The sequence below is a fragment of the Colletotrichum aenigma genome, assembly GCF_013390185.1.
Source record: "Colletotrichum aenigma strain Cg56 chromosome Unknown KSG_Cg56_contig02, whole genome shotgun sequence".
Taxonomy (NCBI): Eukaryota; Fungi; Ascomycota; class Sordariomycetes; order Glomerellales; family Glomerellaceae; genus Colletotrichum; species Colletotrichum aenigma.
This window is the reverse complement of record NW_023500908.1, coordinates 4325406-4346345: the sequence shown is the minus strand read 5'-3', so window position 1 is coordinate 4346345 and position 20940 is coordinate 4325406. Positions and strand designations below refer to the sequence as shown.

Below are 20940 nucleotides of genomic sequence, written 5' to 3'. Positions count from 1 at the left end.
TCGATGAACCAGCTCATTGACTGCAGCTGGTACCTAGGCTGGAGCCCGTCAGCGTCTGGATGAGAAGCGAAAACGGCCATGCACATTAAATGTTTTGTCTGATAGAGACCTTAATCTGGTGCTTCATCCACGATCCAGTCGCACTATCTGCGCATCATGCGAGAATGACTTTGTGTCACGACTCTGCGTCTATGTTTGAATCTTGTAAACCTCATTTCAAATCGTCCGCCCATCCGTCCGGCATAAGTCACCTAGTTAACGATGATCCTTTTGGTTGCCTTCTGAGCCCTCATGGCGGGAATCGTGTTTTGTCTCCCAGGCTTCCTCCCAACCTCCATGCACAGCATACGAATGAAATCCTGGCTCGTCCAGTAGCACGTATGGGCGCTCAGCATATTGAGGTACTGGATCTCCAGAGGCCCACCGCCATATCTGAGATAGTAATCAATTTGGCCATTGTCGTTCAACAAGTACGCCTTTCTCTCTGCAATCTCCTCACGCGTGAAATCGTGTACCTCCAACTCGAGCTGTGATGGCAAACGCACGACGGAGGGCTTAGGCCTGACCTCTGGCTCGATAGTCGCGGGGCTTGGGGTTGCGCCTGGCACAAGACTTCGCATGGCGTTGCCAACGTACTTGAAGATGGAACTGGTGGTCGAGGGAACATGAGCCGTCTTGAGACTTGAAGCATATACCGGGTCTATTGTGCCGTTGAGTAGGTAGGCGATTGGGTCCTCCTTAGCCAGCACGTTGTAGATGTTGTCTACCGCAATGCACCCGAACCGGCCAACTTGTCCCGTAACATCCGGTGCGTGTATATCGCTCGGATCAGCGCCAGGTTTGACCCGGCCACGTCGAGGTTGGAGCATGCCTCTCTCGAGAAGCAGGAAGAATCCGGCCGGGCTTCCGACGAGGAACAAGTTATTGGTGTCAAACTCGAAGAAATCAGCTCCGGGCAATTTGATGGACATGTCCAGTCTAGGAACTTGTGTGGGTTGTCGGGACAAGATGTCAATCGCCATGGCACTGCCAAGAGAATGCCCGATTAGATGGACACGCCCCTTCTCAGCAAAACCAGGGTTGTTGCGACACCACAGCCGGTATACGCGGTTGGCCTCCGTAACAAGCGCCTTGATCATTTTGCCCTTGTGATGGGACATGTAGAATGGAATATCGAACATGACATCAGAGATCATGCTTCTCACGGCCGGGATGCTGCCAGGTTCGATGTCCTTGAGGCTGAATCCATCAGGCACGTGGGTTGCCTTGTCCTCCTCCGTCATCGGACCACCGTCTTCAAATGACAAAGTGTGGCGCCAGTTTATCGGAAGTACCATGATTCCGTTCTGGTCGTCTCTCAAGACTCCCTTAACCACGGGATTGCACAGTTCCATATTGACTTCCCGGCGAAATGCGTTGATGGCGTGCGTGAAGTGAAAGCTTTCGACTCGCTCAGCAAACTTCTGACCTATGCCATGTACAACCATCACAAGGTCGGTGACCTGGCCCTGCTCCTTTTCTGCCTTACAAGCTGGACATAAAACGTCCTGCCCGACGCTTTCAGCAGGGTCGCTCGTAGAAGATTCTGACTGAGAATTTGTGTCGCGCCTACCCTTCTTGTCGTGGATGCGTTCCCACGTCTCCCGATCAAAGCCACGAACTACAGGGATGCCGATAGTCATTCCCTTCATAATCTTGGCTACTGGCCGTCTCCCATAGTAGGCCGATGGTTTTAAACTGGGTTTCAAGAGGAAGGCTCGGGAAGCGTCTTTATAAATGACGTGGTAGCTGGCATAGCTTCGATGCGGCATCGTGCTGGAAGACTTTGGAGTTGGATCGACGGATCCTTCAGCCGCAGCTTCTCCACGATAGCAACTAGCAGCACAGAACGGATCTGTTGAAATTCGGGGGTCTGTGACGGTCTGCTTGTCGCCATCGCTCATATTTTCCACATCTTCCGGCCAGAGACGATGCGACACTTTTTCTTCGCCGAGCGGACCAACTTCAATCGCACAACGAAGCTCATCGCTCCAGGTCTCAGTATGCGGTTGCAGCTCTCGGTATCCAGCTTCTAGTTGATTCGCTACTGCTGGCGGAATCGGAAGCATTGTATCTCTAGGATCGCTGTCAGACCCAGCCCACAACCACTCATATCTTGATTAACATTCACGAACCTGTAGAACCATGTAGCACGGAGTACCACGGCGATGTCATTCACAGGGGACCAGTAAATCGGTTTCATCTGTAGAGCAGGAATGGACACCATGTGAAGCCTAGATACGCCAACGACGACGTCAATGGCTTCTCTTCTGTAGCTCGCGTCGCTCAGTGTGGCGATTTGTACTGTACTTGCCCTCGACCTCGTTGGTTCTTGTGCTTTGGGCGGAACTCGCATTTCGCGTTCATCTCCATTGGCACTAGGAGTCTCGATAGGTGGGAATGAACTAGCAAAGGCGTCTTGTGGTCTTTGCCTTATTCCCGCTCTGACGAAAGGCTTCCCGGATATCCCATCATCCACAGACGGCCGGAATGAGGTACTCGTGCCGGGGGTCGATGGGCGAGACGCTTGCTCACTCGCGCGCGAATCAGATCTTGGTCTCGCTTTGGTGTCGGCTCCATATGTGATCCCGTCCTTTTGAGAACGAGATAATTCATTGGCGGCTTCACGGCGGGGGCTGAAAGAGCCCACAATTCCCATTTGTCTTGAGCGCGCCGAATCTGCCCGAGGCCTCGAGGAGGGAACGCTCCCGGCTGTTGACCGCGAGTCATCGGCGGCTGGATTTGTACTAAGTTGGCGTCGCAGTTCCATCATGACCTCTTGAACCACATTGTCCTGGCCCAGAGAGGGTTGTTGTTTTCTCGCAAGGGCACAAAATGTGTTTTGCAGTTCGGTGGACACGTCAATAAAAAGGTCGGGACAGCAAACTGTAGCTGGAGTGTCGGGGAGGATATCCGAGTCTTCGCCTGCGACTACGGATGCCTGAAATATCCCCCCATGCTTTCGGCCATGTTTTGCGGCCAGGTGCCGAACCAGAAGCTCTAGCTTTTTTATGTTCGCCTTCTCAACATCAGGACTCAGGGCGCCATTCCGTACTAAATGCTCATGAGCTTTTACGTTATCCTCGGAGAGGAAACTGAGCCAAGCCTTCTCCAGAGCGTTGTTGTCGCCTAACGAAAAGGGACGGATTTGACCTCGAGTAGTCCGCGCATCGGACGCACCAGCAATCGTGCCAGGCGACAAGGGGTCGTCTATTGGCATCACCGACGAGTAGAAGAATTGCGCGGGAACAGGGGGCACACCGTTGTCCTGCCCGGTCGGGGTCGGGTGCGCCACAGGAGTAAGGCGACACTTGGGGCCATACGTGTGTACTTGTGCCGGGGCAGACATCATGGTTTCTCCTTAGTCAAGCAGGCAGTGTCTGTCTGTTACGTGTTTTGGTCTGACGGTGGCGGGAGTCGATCGCTGCGGACGAGCAAGCGCAACAGGCAGCCAGGTGAGCAAGAGCGGATTTTGTGGCTTCGAGAGGAGTGTTTGTCGTGGAGTCGGGCCTCTATCATGAACGGCTTTCAGCAAGCCGGACAAGCGAGGTGGACTTGATCATGTTTTGCGAGTCGTCAAGAGGGATCGCAGGATCGGGGTCGCGGGAAAACCTCTTTGAGGTGGAGATGGCAGAGTGTGTCTGTGAAGCCAAGTCGGCGTTAGCAACCTAAGTCACACGGGCGGATGAAAGGGCTACGCATGCCGAAGAAGACGGAAGAACAGCGACTGATATGTAAAGCCTGCCTGATGACATTAGCTGTACGCGCAAGACAGCATTAGGTCCGAAGGGTGTCTCAAGTTGGCAGGGCGAGACCAGATCTCTGCATGCAATGCGCTTGTTGCCTTATCGCTAGATCAGGTACCAAGGAATTGCGAGGGCACGCATAAAGCGCGGACCAAATAGTCCAAAGTGCCGGATTAAAAAAAAACAAAAAAAACAAAGGAAGGTCCGCTCTTTGCACATGGGTGCCTTATGTAAGGCAGATGATGTGCTCCAGATTCAACAGAACTTTGAGGGCGAGCGAAGCACGCTGGTCAGTGCATGGGCGTAGCTGAATCTACGATTGTTATCGAGCGATTGTCAATGACGTATGTACCAGAGCTCATGTACTAAGATGCCTGCCTACCTACCTTACCCAGTACCTTCGCGTATGGGAGCGGACCAGCCACATGAGGCACAGAGCGGGAATGGAAGTCTGTAACGGTGGCTGAGGTGATAGGACTCGGCATGGGCCTCAGACACACCGCCCCGTAGGTAGGTACGGTACAGGAGCTGCCCGCAAGACTGTACCTAAGGTACACGCTCATACACTTACGCATTAGGGACCCTCTACCCCGCCCCCGCCTTTCAGCGGGACGTGAATTGAAGGGAATGTGCTTTCCACTCTCAACTCTCGGCAGACAAATAATACAAACACTTTGAGATGCTGGAGGGCGTGAGGGCTTAGTTGTTTGTGGGCATGATGTAGAGTATCCGCCGCTAATAACTTCATCTAGGAGGGCATGCAACGCAGACGCAAGACTCCGCCCTGTCCTGTCGCTCTCTGGCCCATGGGCTGCAGAACCGGATGTATGTTTGGTTACACGATTCTCAAATATACATAGCTTGCCATCTTTGAAGCTGGAAATAGCTGCAACATACACTATATTGATTGATATTCGCTTGAGAGTTGGAGAACTTTCTAGAAAACTGATACAGGGCGCATGTAAACAAGGTAATCTCGGGTGCGTGGAATTCGTCCTCGTTGCTCAAGATATCATGTAAAGGCAGATGTTGGGAACAAGCAGATCTGACGTGGAGTGGACGGGTCTGGACACTGCCCCGGGGGGGGGGGGGGGGGGGGGGGGGGGGGGGCTTATCGTCGGGGAATATCAAGAACCGAGATCCATAGAGCCGGATCCCTGACCGGACCCTTTCTTTCTACCTACCTTAGGTTTACTTTGTATCCGTAAGGTAGCTAGGTCATGTCCACAGGTGCATCTGCTGGGAGCAACTGTTGCGGATGTGATGCGGCAACGATAGACCTTGACGCGGTGCCGTGTGCAGACAAGGGTTCGTGCTGGAGGAAAAGAATCCATTTACACCCATCGCAAACAGGGCCAATGTACTATGCAGTACATAGTTATCTTACTGCGAGTTTTGTAGGGAGCCATTCGCACGCGGCGGAATGATTGTGGGGCGCGCGGTTGTGGAGCGGGAAGGGAACGCTTCCATATGGTCGTCAACTGACGTCCCCCATTCCAACCACTGTTCACTTGCGCCCTCAAAGTCCTCACACTGCATGGTAGACGCTTGCTTCGAAAATGGCAGCGCAGTAAGGTGCAGGCGACATATAAGCCCAGATGCAAGTGCAAATGCTGAGTCTCTGCTGCCACTCGTCTTGTTTCAAGGTCGGCAGACAGGCAGGGATGGATAGCCTTTTGAAGTTGTGAATGGGCGGGCGATCCACCAAACCCCGCTTGAACCGTGCTCAAGCCATGTGGTTTGGCACCGTGATCTACCTCTCTACCTTCTTACTTACTAGTGTGCTCGTTTTGCCAATTGCCCACCTGTCCGCTCACCCAACACGTCGGGGCTTGAGCAGTCAAACATATCATTGCCTAAATACGGCTACCTCAAGGTAAGATAGGTACGTACGTAAGTTAAATGGTCTGTCACCTCACCGGGCACTTCACTTTTTGGAGAGGACTGGGGCCACCACTGGATGGATGCGGATGCAGCACCTACCTACAGCACTGAGTGTACCTGGTGCTGTGTGCGTGGTGCTAGCGCCGACGCCCGTCCCCACCTGGATTGTGGCACCAACTGCAACCCCAGTACGGTAGCCAGTAGTGTACACTACGGATACACTAGGTAGGTCTCCATGCGTCCGTCCTGCTCCCCGTCGTCACTCGCCCGTCTCCTCTTGGGTCGCCTAGGTTTGCCCCGGCATCTCCCTGTCTTGTCCTGACCAGTGTTGGTCCACTATGGTGTCGTTATCTTGGCTGATCTTGCGACACACGATGCCGTGCGGCGCTGCCCATCCGCCTTGGTCACGAAATATGGCAGGCGGAAAGGCAATGGTAGAACTACCTGAGGTGCGTAGTATGATGGCAACAGTGGCAGCAGCAGCAGCAGCAGCAATTAGCAGAGAAAGCGCTGCCTCTGTATTTCCCAACCAGGCAGCGTATCGCGTGCCCGCCCCTCCACCACGGACACTGTACGTCTTGTACGCCCGAGTCTCCCGCTGTCGCCGTCGTCTGTTGTTTGTATGAAGCCATGAAGCAATGCTTCTCAGTTGAGGGTTGGTGATGGGGGAGCCCAGACCAGATCGGCACTAGAGATGGGCGACCCCAGGTCTCCAGTGGCGCGCCACGCCACCCCCCATTGCTGCGTGCTCTACATGAGGTAGTACCTAGGTTACCTTCCAGAGCTAAGGTAGCTAAGGTACCTTAGGTGCAACGTGTACCTCCAGGAGACATGAGTGCTTAACATGGGCCATGTGCCGCGTCTCGAAAACCATCCCACAGGAGCTGTTGGTGACGCTACCGTTCGCAGTAGCTCAGAAGATGCTGTAACCGTGCTCGCTCCAATTCCAACCCACCCACCCTTCTTCAGTCTTCTCTTGCCTTTCTCCTCCCTACTACTGCACCAAGGTAACGAAGGTACAACCCTCACCCTCACCCTCCCATTCATTCAGCCATTCTGTTGGCCTGTCCTGTCCTGCATGGCTGTCTTTCCCTCCCTCGCTCCCCTCCCTGCCTTACTAGGTACAGGTAGGCTTAGGCTGGGTCTTGGTCCTGTCCTTGGTGGCGGTAGTCTCTCGCGCATCCATGTCGAATTGACGGTACTGCGTACGGCACGGTGTTGTACCTCACCAATCGCAATCACCTGCCATACTGTGCGCTGTGCTCCTTCCCTTCTCCTCATCTTCTCCTCGTTGACCTTCTTCTTGGCCTACCTTATGCAGAGTTATATTCTTCTGCTAAACGCTGCTTCTTGACACTCTCCATCATATCATACGCCTTTCTACTCCCTTTCCACCGCCAGTCTTAATGAGGCCGTCTTTGCACTAGCCGTCCCTCGTCGTTGGTATTGGCTGTACAGAGTATCTTTGCCGTCTGCCGACGATAAATCTCCACCACCGGGCGCCGCTTCTGCCGTTGACGTTATCACCGTTGCAGCAAGATAACTCGTCTGCCTTCCTACCTTACGCAGACCATCACCGCAGCTCCCCAGATACCCCTCGCCGCCTATCACGAACCGAGCTGGCGTTGCTGCTACCGTCATTGCTTTTGGGCATGTGCGATAAGGATCGCCCGCCACCCCCAGCCGACGCCAACACGCCAAACCCAGTCCATTCGAGTGCGTACTCTAATCATTACCACTCACTACCTCTCCCCGACCCAGGCTTTCGCTGTGACAAACCCTCGTCTCTCACACACACGCCGCTTTTCACCCAGTACGAGGCGCGATTGGCATCGTCTTCCATCTCTAAATCGCCTTGAAGCCAGCCCGTAGACAGTGTCGTCCGAGGCAGAAGCTCCAGGACGACAACCGTCTGAGTCTACGGATACTGTCGAGCGACGTCGTAGTGGCTTAGCTGCAACACCAGCTCACTACCTTCTACTCCCGCCCCGACCACCGACCAACGACCCCAACACAACACCGACCACCCCCTATTACCGCTGATAAGCTGCCAACCCCGACGTCGAGTCAACTGTTCAACACATCTCACGTTAATTGCGACTTCCAGTCCGTCGCAATAAGAAAGTTCGCCTTTGAAAAATGGCCACAATTGCTCTCCCGAGGCCCATACCCCCTCATCGCCCTTCGTCTGCAGTGGGCTCCGTCTCGCCCATATCGCTCGAGTCCATCGGCGCAGCCCAAGTCCCCGTACCAAACAAGCATCTTCCTGTCTGCCCTCCGGGGCCAGTTCCAGCGGAGGAGCCGAACACTCCTCCTCCCTCTCCCCCACGCGATGAGGAACAGGCTCAACAATCATCGCTGCTCTATCCTCCTGACAAGTTCAATAGACAAGATTCCGCACCATTGACCTTGTACACGATAAGCCCCGCAGACGTCGCTGCTGCCGTTGACTACATCTCCCGCCAGCCGTTACCGGATCCGAATCAAGTCTTCCCCTGGTTCCACGGGCTCCACCCCCACAACCATATCCAGCAAGCTTTCTTCATTGCCCGTCATCGCTCCCTGAGGAAAACGCCCACATGTGTGCGCGGCGTCACTCTCGTCAAAGCCGACGGTGATGTTGCCGTGGCACGTCTCAAGGGCGCCATCGCCCCTCAAGAGTTCATGTATTTGGGCGCTTCTCCCGAATTCATTGACATCGACCCACGCGACGGTTTCTGTGTAAGAAACTTCCAGATCCAGGCAGCCAAGTCGGCCATGATGTCCGACATCATCGTCTATGGAGAGGACGAAGCCACTGTGCAGAAGACCGGACTGGATATTGCTACAGCTCAATCACGGTGGCGCCAAAAACACGAGGCACAGGGCCACCCACTGCCAGCGTACAACACATTTCTCTGCGTTTCCCCCTTCAGCGAATTCGAAACGAAGCACAAGGACATCGTTGCCATCGATCACCAGGGTGAATTGACGGGAAATGTTCTCGACTTCTTCCAGCAGGAGAGGAAAGAGATGTACGAAATGACCAAGGCCTCAGAGATATCCCACAATGTTTGGCTAGGCCCAACACCAGATCCCACTTCTGGAGAAGAGTACAAGTACGACGTTTTGATCGAGTGCAGCGATGTTGGTCGTTTGAACCCGTCGACACTACGCGCTCTAGCCGAGTCCAAGATCAAGCCAGCCGTGCGCCCGTACATTGACTTCCCATCCTCTGGCAGCATTCTGCCACCGACTTGGTCACAAGTTGAAGCCGACGGCATTCTAGAAACCTGCAAATGGATATATCACTTGGCACGCGGCACCCTACCACCCTCTGAACAGTCCAGCTTTGACTTTGACGGAGATGTAGGGATGGACGAACCAGCGGAAGGTGAGGAGCCTGTAGGTTCTCATCCCATGAAGATACTTATTCACTGTGCCGACGGATACACTGAATCTACGATGCTGGGGATCGCCTATTTCAGCTACAGCACTGGACGAGGTATTGCTGATGCCTGGCTACACTTGCACACAGTCAAGCAACGCAACTTCTTTGCATATCCAACCGATGTGGCTCTTTTGACGTGCATTGAAGCTCGTCTACTCCATGAGTCGCCAGTTCACGCTGGAAAGGGATTACGCGAGGTGACAGCCCTGATCAAGGAGCCTGCGTGGCTGCCTGGTCTCGATGGTTCTCTGCCCAGCCGGGTGCTGGACTACATGTACCTCGGAAACCTCGGGCACGCCAACAACCCGGATTTGCTCAGGGCTCTCGGAATTGGCCAGATTCTCAGCGTGGGTGAGACTTCAATGTGGAGAGAAGGCGAGTTGGAGGAATGGGGCCCAGAGAATGTATGCGTGGTCCAGGGCGTTCAAGACAACGGCATTGATCCGTTGACTGATGAGTTCGAGCGGTGCCTCGAATTCATTGGTGAGTTTTACCAGTCTCGGAGTGTTGAGAAGTTTCTAAATGTGCTCCTAGACCACGGCCGGCGCAGCGGAACAGCCACATTGGTACACTGCAGGGTTGGTGTATCCCGCAGTGCCACCATCTGTATTGCGGAAGTGATGCGGGCCATGAACCTATCGTTTCCCCGGGCGTATTGCTTCGTCCGAGCCCGCCGACTCAATGTCATCATCCAGCCTCACCTACGATTCGCATACGAGCTCCTAAAGTGGGAAGAGCTGAACCAGGTCAAGCAGTGCGGACCTGCTGGGATCAAACGGGAATTAGAGTGGGGAGAGATTGCCAGGGAGATTGCCCTGATGAACAGACCTTACGCTCGATAATGTGTCCTCGTGGATCGTTGGATGTTACTCAATTCTTTGGTTCTTCTATCCTTGGTAAGGATTTCTGGGAGTTATATGAGGTGTTTGGCCCGGGTTTTTGCTTTCATTTTCATCCTTTTTTCCCTCTTTTCAAAATGTTATGACGGATGCACGGAGACAGGCGTCTATAACTGTCTTGCCATGGCAGGATTTGTTGGAGATAGTAGTTTCTTCCGATGGGTCATGGTTCGCGCGGCACTGTTGTTCCAAATGGTCGGCATTGTTGATTTCACGCCCCCCCCCCCCCCCCCCCCTTCCTCTTCTCTTCCCCCCCTTTTTGCGACCGCTCGTTGGGGTCTTGTGGTGACGGAGGGCGTATGACTTTCTTAGCCATCCAATGTTCTCGGTCTTGTTATTGCACAATCGTTGGGGACGAGTATTTAAAAGGGTTCAGCCACGGTCGATGGCAACGGGTGATGATGCCAAGATTTACTCAGCTAAGCCTGCTGATCGAGAACCTATACTTCCCGATGAGCAGAGATACGACTGCTGATAATCCATATACTATGAACAAGTTTTCGCGCTATTGTGCGCTACCGCACACCAAATATTTCATGTTCGGAGGTTTCTCGTCTTCGGGTATCGTGATTTCACAGCAGCATCCCTTCCTGAGTCTTTCATGTGGCCAACCATGTGCAAGCGCAGAAATGGGTTTTTATGAATTAGCGGCCTCGTAATGACCAAGCGGCAAGCAGTGTTCGCTTCGTATTAGATCAAGAATGCAAGGTGCTGGAGCCTCCTAGTCACCCCTAGGAAGAAAGTATGTAGCCAAACGCCTCCGAATGCAGCTGTTTTCTTTCGATATCAACAATGCGCAGAGCGCACGCGTTGAGGCCTGACCCCGATAACTCCCGTCGCCCACAGCGGAACTACTACGAAAAAAAAGACTACGTGCCGTAGGCCGACGAGTCCAGTTTGTCGTCGCCGTCAAGAACCCTACAAATTATGCTTCGTTAGCTCTCGTCCGGGAACAATATGGACGAAGACTTACGAGAACTGCTTGACCAGGTAGCCCTCACCGCCGTGCTCCATATCGATATTGTAAACGTAAAAGCCTCCGTCGCTGGTCACAACCATCACTTGCGGGCTACTACTGCTCATGGCTACAACGCTCCTCAGCGGACCGTTGGGAAGCTGTGACCCGCCTGAGAGCCCGCCGCCTCGAGTCGATGCTGTTGGCGAATTCAAAGACTTCGGGACTTTAATGTAGGCAAAGTCGCGAAGGGGCTCCCACATTTCCGTCACTGTCTGAGGCAGGTAAGAGCCAACGACACCGGCCACGCTACGACCCATTATCTGTGACGACCGTCGGAGTATGCTGCTGAATGAGCCACTTTGCCGCCGATTTATCTGCTGCTGGCTGCCACCGCCCCCATTGCTAGGTCCGACCGGCTCAACTAGGTCGCTTCTAGGGGACCCTGCTGCGCTGCCTGCAGGTGATTCATTACTGCTGTCGTAACTCCTGGATCGCGACCATCGATCCTGCCTCGGCGACCCGGGTGTTTCTGCAGCAGCCGAAGCCGAGTTGTTTCCTGGGGGAGGAGCACCGAGACGAAATATATGAACGGTATCGGATGTCGAAGAAACGCAGAGCAACGTCGAGCTGAGATTGAAAGACATGCTGTAGATTGTGGATGGGTAAGTTCCACGGCGGAACTGGTACAGCTTCTGTCCTCCGGGGACAGAGAACACACGGATGATGGTGCCGGTCTCACTAGCAGTGGCAAGCAGTGTGCCCTCGCTGTTCAACGAGATGCTACAGAGAGGTGATCTATGGGCCTCGATAACGTTAACAGCTTTGAGGGTAATTGTATCGAATACTAGGACCTCCCCTGATGTAGGAGCAACGTAGGTCGAGAGGGGTGGGGCATGAGCCGGTCTCTTGTCTCCGTTATCCTCGCGGGGCTTTGGCAGCGGATATGCAATGTAGCAATTTTCCGAGGATGGTGACAGGGCACATATGGCGCCTGGGTTCGGCGAAGTAGGGATTGTATAGAGTAGGCTCATGTTGGAAATGTCGTAGAGATAGATTTCAGACTCAAGCACGACTGCGAGACGTTTGCGATTCAGGCGGACGGCAAGAACGGCGGAGGGAAAGGTAAGCTCGCATATGACTGAAGACCGCTTTCTCAGAGTTAGTATTCTGGCAGAACAGGAACGAAAGACGACCAACTTTGGTGTTCTGTATGATCAAGTGTCGCGGAGAAAGGATCAGCGCAACCAGTGAGGTCGAGAACAGCATCTCGATAATGGCAATATTCCCGTCATCGCTGCTGAAGATTTTTGAAAAGGGATCGGTGTGGTAGATGCGGAAACCTTTTGATGTGCCTATGTGGGCGACGCAGCCAGTCAGTGAAAGATGTTCAGCAACCAAATGGGGACCGCGGGTGCGGTGGCGGGGAACCCGTTACCGACTGCGAGACAGCTATGGTCCTGATTGAAAGTAATGAAGTTAAGGGAAGCGTTCGCCATGGTGTACGACCGAAGCCGGGGCCTTCGGCAGGATGTATGCGCCGTGATGCGACGGACACCGAAGATGCACTATCGCCGGGACAGCGCCGGCGGTGGGAAACTACCAGACGGAGATGATGTTTAGTCGACGACGGGGGTTCGAGGAGCCGAAGAGTTTTGTATTTCGCCAGTCACAGCGATGATAGAATTCCAGTATCTCGACCGAAGATTGAGGAAGGAAGGAGGATTTGCTGTCGAAGGCAGCAGCGCAAATTGGTAGTCGCCAGGAGGCTGGAGTGCTTTGGTGTTGGTCGGTGGACGGTGGTCGGCGGTCGGGTCAAGGTTCGGACAAAGCCAAACCGTCAAGCCTTTGATGAGCTGGTGATTGTCGGGATAAGCTGAGGTTTCGCTGCAGCGCCCGGCAGCGGAGCACCTTTTAACTTGAGGTACCTTGGAGGAAAAGTGACGATAGATGTGGAGGGTAAGATATCGAGTCTGGACGGTACCGGCAAGGTAAGGTAAGGTAAGGTAAGGTAAGGTGAGGTCCGGACACTGAACGTGAACCTGGTGGCCCCCAATGGCAAGGTGGACTGGAACCCTGGCAGCGGGGAAGCTATGTAATCCGTCGGCCGGGTGGTCCCAGCGCCTGGATGGTAGTACCTAGGTACCTTGCGCTGAACATGGGGTGCGTTTGTGGCACGTGTGGCTGTGTTTGGCTCGGGCACTTGCGCCAGCTGACCGCCAGGAGTGTTCTAAGGTACCTAGGTCTGTTTAATTATTAGGTGGGCTCCCCGTGCCCGTGAGTAAATGGCAGGTGCCTAACCTACCTGCTTACGTACCTAGGTACCTAGGTAAGGCAAGGCACCTGAGGTAAGGTGTGGACGATAAGATAAGAGTCCAGGATGGCACTAGAAGCCACACACACACACCCCCTCCATACGATGACTGAGCATTCGGCAGTGTGGTCATGGAGCTGGAATAACTTGGAGACAAGTGCTTTGCTTGGGTCACATCAATACACAAACGAGTTTCATGAAGCATTTCCATTATTCATCGGGAACCCAAATGAGGCTTTGTCGTGAACTGCAAGATGGCGCACTGAGCCCAAGAATAGTAATAAATGAGGGCTCTAGACGGGAAACCCCGTAAACAACGTAGCTGAGCTCTTCCGCGGGTCGTTTTGGGAGAGGTGGAAAGGGAAAGAAAAAAAAAAAAAAACCTGCACACCAGTGTCGGAAAAGCAAAGGCACAGAACTGTGACTCGACAACAATTCTTCACCACTTTTTAGAAAGTCCGTCAACTGCCACTCAGCATGGCGCCCTCGGTGCAAAATGCCCGCAGGGGTCAGGCTCTGGACGACCTCATCATGGCAGTGAGTCAATATCGAGTTCCATCCCAGCCTACGGCTCACCTCGGTTCTTCGGTCGCTTGCTGATCAACGTGTCTTTCGTTTGCTACCTATCAGACAAACAGCAGTTCCATAGTTTCAAAACGGAGTGTTGTAAGTTAGCCAAGCATGTTCTCCCTTCTCTATTCATCAGTCACTCATTTAATCAGGAACGCCTATATTACCCCGACGAGCCGCATTACTTTCGGTTCTTCGTCAAGAAGTTCCAGCGACGAGCTCCTCTTATCAACAGGGGTTATCATTTACGACTGAAGGTGATTGACACGCTCGTCCGCCGTTTTCTCCAGAGGCCTTCGTATCGCAAGAAGGTAGTTGTTAACCTTGGTTGTGGAAGGTAAGTTGAGGATCCTTCTGGATTTGCGTTGCTAGACTTGTCCAATGCCGAATGTTGGTGGCGCTCACTAAACTCTCATCAGTGATGTCTTGCCGTGGCAGTGCGAGGTGCGCTACCCGGACGCCTGCCGAGATGTCACATTCATCGACGTCGACTACCCAGACCTCATCCAGAAGAAGCGCCGTATTGTTCTCGACACGCCCGAACTGCATGCTCTTCTTGGAACTTGGGAGGTCAACAACAAGTCCCCCATCGTCCTCCAAAGCCAGAAATACTGCCAAGTCGCCTGCGATCTTCGACAACTCTCCGCCCTGGAAAATGCTTTATCCAAGCTGTTTGACCTATCCGCAACTGAATTTCTCTTTGTGGCTGAGGTGTCTATTACATACATGGACACGGAGGGTGCTGATTGTGTCATCAATTGGGCTGGTTCCCTTCAACATGGTACTGCACTGTTGAACACTCCCTATCTTCTATGTTTCTAATTACCGATGCAGCCGAGTTTTGCTTGCTGGAGCAGATTCTGCCGGACGGACCGGATCATCCTTTCGCTCATACGATGCTCAAGCACTTCAACAAGTTGAATACACCAATCAAGTCTGTTCATCGCTACCCAAGCGTCGCTAGCCAAGAGGCCCGCTTTGAGACATTGGGATGGTCCGCGGCGGAGAGTTGGACGCTTTGGGAGGCTTGGGCCGACGACCTGTTCATGACTTCTGAAGAGAGGCGAGCTCTTGATGTTGTTGAGCCCTTTGATGAGTGGGAGGAGTTCGCTCTCTTCGCTAGTCACTATGTTGTCATCCTTGCCTCAACTTTTGGGTCTGACAACGGCAGACATATCTCTCAAAAGCCAGGGGATTCCACCATTCCATCCTATCAAACGCACATGAACTTGTCCAAGTATGAAGCTAATCGAGGACACCGCCGATTTGGCGCAGCCATGCTCGTCGAGAACCCCAATGGTCAGGTTGTTGTCTCACACATGCAAGGCCAGGGGCCAAATGGAAGGTTGACGTCAGTGGACTTGTACCGAATCTCGGCTGATCGCCCGCCAGCTTCTTCTTCTCAGAAGGGCCCGTCCGGCAGGGTTTGTCACACACTCACAGATCTAGGAAATGCCGGTGTACTCCTCGTTGGTGGACGTGCTTCTCCATCAACAGCCTTCAAAGATTGCTGGCTTTACAGAAAAGTATTCAATACCTGGGAACGGGTACAAGACCTTCCGGTCCCCCTATTCCGCCATTCAGTGACTCGGTTGGGAACCTCATCATTGGCATTGCTTGCTGGCGGACGGCCTAATCACACACAGACCTCTGCAGATTATCTACTCTTTAATCCCATCAACGGCTGGACAAGGTGTAAGACACAGGGCTCTCCACCTCCACTTTACGGCGCAACCTTCACGTGTATAAGCAGCATGCTGGGAGAATTTGAGGGAATCATTGCCGGGGGACTACTTGAAGACGGCCTCGTAAACCAGAGAACGTACAGATGGACATTGAAAACTTCAGATCCCGAAGTAAGAGCTCATTCCGATACCCTTGATTATCAGCTGACCAGCGAATACAGCCTGTTGTTTCATTTGAGATTGTCGATGCACTGATTCAGAGGAACCAGACGAGCTTGTTGTCTAGATTTGGGGCAACAGTCATCAACTCTGGGGAGTACTCCTTTGTGTTTGGTGGCGTAATTAAGGACGTCCAATTGCCTGCGGCATTGGACATGATTATCGTCAAAGAGGTCAATGCCGGACTAGAAATCGTTGCGAGCCTCGATGGATTCGGCGAGTCTGGCAGCCTTCGTCCTTTCTTGATTGGAGCTTCGGTTATTCCTCACGCCGACGGAGAGTTCGCCGTCGTTGGCGGCGGTGCCACTTGCTTTTCGATGGGAACCTGCTGGACACAAGGAAGTTACAACTTCGCTTTCGACACTCAACGACTAGTTTCCGGGCAAAAGAAGCTACCACTTCTAGCTTCCCAGATTGCGCCAGTCGAGTACTCTGAGACTGTCAAAATCACAGCGGACGAGACAAAAGCAAGTACAGAGATTTTGCCGCCGGTTTCCCTCCATTGTCTGCCTCGTATCAAGGTTGAGTCCAAGGATCAGTTCCATACAATCTTAGATGCGGGGAAACCGGTCATCATTGAGTCTGCAAATTTGGGCCCATGCGTATCTGAATGGTCACAGGAATATCTCGTCAAGACCGTCGGCGCAGACCGTGAGGTTCGTCCACCGAGTCCTCCACGTCCCCGCCGTTTGATCTCCTGGCATCGCTAATATCCTGCTCCTTAGGTCTCAGTTCACGAATCTACGGTCGAAAATATGGATTTCAACGCCAAGAATTTTCGTTACGTTACCAAGAATTTCGGCGAATTCATCAAAGAGATTGGAGAAGGGAAGCGGCTTTACTTGAGAGCTCTGTCGAAGGATGAGCCATCAAATCTTCCTACACAGTTGGCCACCGACTATCCGTCCTTGGCAAAGGACTTCATACTCCCCTCCCAACTCGCCTATGTTCAAGACAACACCTTCAGTTCCGTGTTGCGCATCTCTGGCCCGGTCAACATGTGGTTGCACTATGACGTAAGCTCACATCTTCTATGGTTTCTTGCGCGCAAGATCTCTCAAGATAGTGCTGACTCTCTAACAAAGGTCATGGCCAACGTGTACGCACAGGTCAGAGGATCGAAACGTCTCATACTGTTCCCGCCTACGGACGTTAGTTACCTCTCCTTTTCCCCAGGTGCGTCAAGCTCCAGCGTGGATGTCTTTTCCGCACTGGGTGCGGGCTCACTGCGCGGCGTGCAGCCATACGAGGCCGTCGTGGAGCCAGGCGACATTCTCTTCTTGCCGCCCCTCTGGCTCCATACTGCCGCTCCAACTTCGGACATGAGCGTGGCCGTCAACATATTCTTTCGCAATCTGGAGAAGGGATACTCTTCAGGAAGAGACGTCTATGGCAACCGCGACTTGGCCGCTTACGAAAAGGGGCGCCAGGACGTTTCACGCATCGCAAATAACTTCAGCAAGCTGCCATCAGATGCTCGGCAGTTCTACATGAGGCGCCTTGCAGATGAGCTACTGCAATCAACAATGAATGTGTAGTGCAACGAATTTTTATAGCAGAACCCAGTGTAACCTGTTACTGAGGTCCGCGAACCTTCTGCGTCATCCAGCGGAAAATTCCGAGCACGTCATTTCCAAGTCCTTCATTGCTCTCTCGCGCCCTCTCAAGCCCGCCACGTCTGAAACCTCCAGGGAGGCAGAGCCATAATGCGAGGATGAAGACGAGTATAGCCATAATGATGGGCTGGAGTACTTGAACTCCCTTGCTTTGGGCAATGGCCCCGACGGCAAACGGGAATATTGCTGCACCGCCGCCGCCGAAAGCGGCCGCGAGACCGATCGCGCTCACGTGGTAGTCGTTAGGCAAGAGTTTGGTGGCGGCAACAATGACGGCGGGGAACAGCGGCCCGAGAAAGAAGCCTAAGAAGGTGACAAAAATAATGGAAGCTACGAAGCTAGGCACCAACCAGTAGAGCAACTCCAGGGCCACGGAGAGCACAAGGTAGATGGCAATAGCACGTTTCTCTCCGATTCTTCCTGTGATAAAACCTAGTATCACTCGACCGATCGTCAGTCCAAGCCTATATGAAACCCGGTCAGTGAGATTTCAATAGCAGCAACAGAAAATGGGGCAACGTCTTACCAGAACAGGACCACAGTAACGCCAGTCAAGAAGGGTTCCGCCTGTCTTACACGAAGCATAAACGTGACGAGCCAACCTCCTAGGCTTACCTCAGCTCCAACGTAACCAAGCAGGAAAAGAGCAGGAAAAGAGCAAGAAGCCAAGTGATTGGTTTCTTCAGAACTGCCCGGGTTGTCGTTCTCCCGCCGTTCGTGGATGGCTGATGAGTTTGTCGATGGACATCGCCGGTTGCCCCCCAAAACGCCGTCAGTGCCACGGCAAACTCAACGACCGTGACTCCTATCATCACGTAGTAAAAGGCATACCACGGCAATTTCTGACCCTTGGTAACCACAGCAGAGGCAATGAGTGGGCCGATAGTTCCCCCAACCCCGTAAGCGCCATGAAGAATGCCCAAGAGTTCGTTCGCATTTTGCATATTACCAACCCAGGCGTTCCAAGCGCTGTCCTCAAGCCCGTTCCCTAGACCGGTGAATAAGGGAACAACGGGGAGTACAGGGTACGGCGGGTGTAAGGCCAAAGGTATATAGCCAACGATGCGACTCAAGGGGCCTAGCACGGCGACACCACGTTGGCCAAAGTGGTTGTGAATCAGGTTGTTAGAAAGCGCGGCAATGACATATCCAACGAATGGCGAGAGAAACAGCAAGGCCACAACGGTGTACGTGACGTTGTAGTAGGTTTCTATCTGGGTAACCCGATCAGTGAGGCTGCATACAAGGGGTCTTGCGGCATGCCTCCGTACTTACATATGGGATTAAGGCCTGTGGTGAATGGGAGAGTTTTGGCAGAGACATACCCCTATTGCCGCATCATTCATCCCCATGATCGTGAAGCTCAGCAGCGTCACGCAGAAGCGGAAAGCATTGGCACGAGTTCCGTTCCACCTTTCTAAAGGGCTCTCAGGGGTTGTTGAAGCTAAAACCTTCTCATGCCCGTCGATGACAACGTCAAGCGGCCGAGCTATCTTTTCGTCCATAACAGGCGACTCGCGCGGGCTGTAATGTAGTAGATTAGAGATGATGATGAGGGCAAAGTAGACGAGAAAAGGTGTAGTGTGAACTGGAGCAAGCACAGTATTTATTCGTTTGATAGCAGTATGGCCGGGGCATGGCCCGCAATGACGGCTACGGTACCAGAGTTCTCATCCCGAAGCCGGCATGCCACAGAAAGATGAACCAACGGGCTGCGGGGCCGATACCTGAGCGAAGACATCCAATAACATCGCGGACTTGGGGAAGAGGTGGCGAGAGGATTGAGTATCATTCTACCGAGAAGCGATGTGCAGCCGATATTTAGCCATCTCCACGCCGGCTGGTGCTCACTCTTATTCTCACCGCCGGCCCTTATCAACAACTCATCCAGTAAGTCATGACCGGATTCGGCGTTATTATCCCACTGTGGGGCCGGGTGGGCGCGTCGGAGCCGGTGATGACCCGAAAGTGCTGAGTTCCGGTCGGACTAATGTAAGCCGTCCGCAGATGTTAATTCGACGAGGTCCGTAATACAGCAAAGAAATTTGTGTACGAGTCTGTCCAGTTTTCTTGGGTCTACGAGGCTATGTTTTCTTTAGACTTCCAATTACTAAAGCAATACCATGACCATGATGGTTTAGAGACAACGGTAGGCACAGGCGACCATAACAACGATGTTGACGACGATATTCAGCTACAGCGACGACGAAGAAAACTGCAGTAAGATATAAGTACGCCTACCAAACACCGTGCGATGTCGTGCCGCAGCTTGTGTGATTACCTATTTAGTACACCCTTGCATGGCAGCAATAGCGCAGTCGGTGGCCAATAGCGGAGCGTCTTACAGGGTCATGCGGCCTTGTATAGGTGGGATTAAGGTGCTTTTAGCGTCCGGCATTTCCATTTTCCGGCGTGCCCTCTTGCTGCTGCGGCGTCCAACCTCAGCTTCCAGCCGTCTGCATGTATTTTTGGACGATTTCATGCCCTTTCAATAAATGAACTGGGGTGAGAAGCAACTAAAAAGAAGAAGAAAAATATCAAAAACAATGCACGGCGGATGAGTCAATGCGGCTCAACTCAGGACGTGACGGTATTCCAGCCACCAGCATGCCGCAATACGCCGTTATTGACACCGATTTTGATACTGATGCTGATATGGATATGCGGCACGAGGCACGGCCACTCTGATCCCATGGCCACCTTCCCCAGGTCATCCCGCCTGACCCGTGCTCGCTGCGAAGGTGGCCGAGTGTCATGCACTTGCTTCGGCCATTCTCATCGTGTGACATCATGATTCCTCACAGTTTCCTCAAGCCGTACCGACACACTGGCATCTCCTGGGTACAGCAGGGAACGGCTACCCCGCCCGTTTCTTTCGCCGGAAAAGCCGCAGCTCTACAGTCCTTACAATCCAGCCGCTGTACATCAGTTTTGTTTTTACCTGTTTATACATCTCATATTTGGAAGCAGATAGGCTAAGGTGTGCGATACTGCGACAAAGACGCGCAAGGCTCTAGCTGGGTTATTTCAGCGGCTGCCCAGATACCATTCCTTTTTGGGTGACCTCACCTTGCATATGTGGCCTTACCCCCCTTCTCTCCTAAAACCACTAAGACTCTTTGATCTGTCTACACATCATCTGCTGTCTTACTTGCCCGAGCTGATGCTGGCTGTGAGCTAGTGTACAAGAAAAACAGACAGGAGGGGGGAGAGAGAGGGAGTGTGTGAGTGAGAGAGAGAATGGTGGACGCTAGTGCTTTGGCTACCTAGCCTGCTTACTCGTTCAACTCTGACCTTGGTGTAGAGAAAGCCAACCGAGCCTCAAAGATAGCCTCACTTAAATTTTTTTTTTTTTTTGCCTGCGAGACTCGCTCTCAGGCCTTGCAAGTTCAACCCGGGACTGAGTTGATAAAGAAGGCAGAGACCTCCTTTCTCACAAAGATCACGTCTCGGCTGCCCTTCCACCACTCATCCAGACAACCCCTTTCTCCTTCTTCCAAAAACTCAGGTTGGTCGACTCAGTCTGACGCAGATCAATTATCGTCTGACCCTGCAGAAAATCCGACGCCAAGCAGTCAAAAAC

The 20940-nt window shown here is 53.0% G+C and overlaps 5 protein-coding genes across 5 annotated transcripts; 2 read left to right on the top strand and 3 right to left on the bottom strand.

Moving 5' to 3' along the window:
- Window positions 1-251: 251 nt before the first annotated feature.
- On the bottom strand, window positions 252-2395 carry CGCA056_v003200 (putative phospholipase; the record flags this gene model as incomplete). Its single annotated transcript, XM_037318457.1, has 2 exons — window positions 252-2115; window positions 2175-2395. The coding sequence occupies 2 exons, from the start codon at window positions 2393-2395 to the stop codon at window positions 252-254; spliced, it is 2085 nt and encodes a 694-aa protein (XP_037182646.1).
- A 5413-nt stretch (window positions 2396-7808) lies between these two features.
- PPS1 (Dual specificity protein phosphatase PPS1) lies at window positions 7809-9941 on the top strand (the record flags this gene model as incomplete). Its single annotated transcript, XM_037318456.1, has 1 exon — window positions 7809-9941. One exon carries the CDS (start codon window positions 7809-7811, stop codon window positions 9939-9941), a length of 2133 nt encoding a protein of 710 aa, XP_037183163.1.
- A 926-nt stretch (window positions 9942-10867) lies between these two features.
- On the bottom strand, window positions 10868-12452 carry ATG18 (Autophagy-related protein 18; the record flags this gene model as incomplete). The annotated part of the gene is made up of 4 exons (XM_037318455.1): window positions 10868-10916; window positions 10972-12104; window positions 12154-12308; window positions 12392-12452. 4 exons carry the CDS (start codon window positions 12450-12452, stop codon window positions 10868-10870), a joined length of 1398 nt encoding a protein of 465 aa, XP_037183162.1.
- A 1292-nt stretch (window positions 12453-13744) lies between these two features.
- On the top strand, window positions 13745-17279 carry ppm2 (tRNA wybutosine-synthesizing protein 4; the record flags this gene model as incomplete). The annotated part of the gene is made up of 8 exons (XM_037318454.1): window positions 13745-13804; window positions 13990-14174; window positions 14257-14618; window positions 14672-15261; window positions 15484-15693; window positions 15744-16397; window positions 16467-16757; window positions 16827-17279. 8 exons carry the CDS (start codon window positions 13745-13747, stop codon window positions 17277-17279), a joined length of 2805 nt encoding a protein of 934 aa, XP_037183161.1.
- A 37-nt stretch (window positions 17280-17316) lies between these two features.
- Window positions 17317-18862, bottom strand: CGCA056_v003196 (Bypass of stop codon protein 6; the record flags this gene model as incomplete). Its single annotated transcript, XM_037318453.1, has 4 exons — window positions 17317-17821; window positions 17884-17962; window positions 18205-18571; window positions 18683-18862. The coding sequence occupies 4 exons, from the start codon at window positions 18860-18862 to the stop codon at window positions 17317-17319; spliced, it is 1131 nt and encodes a 376-aa protein (XP_037183160.1).
- Between the last annotated feature and the right edge of the window lie 2078 nt (window positions 18863-20940).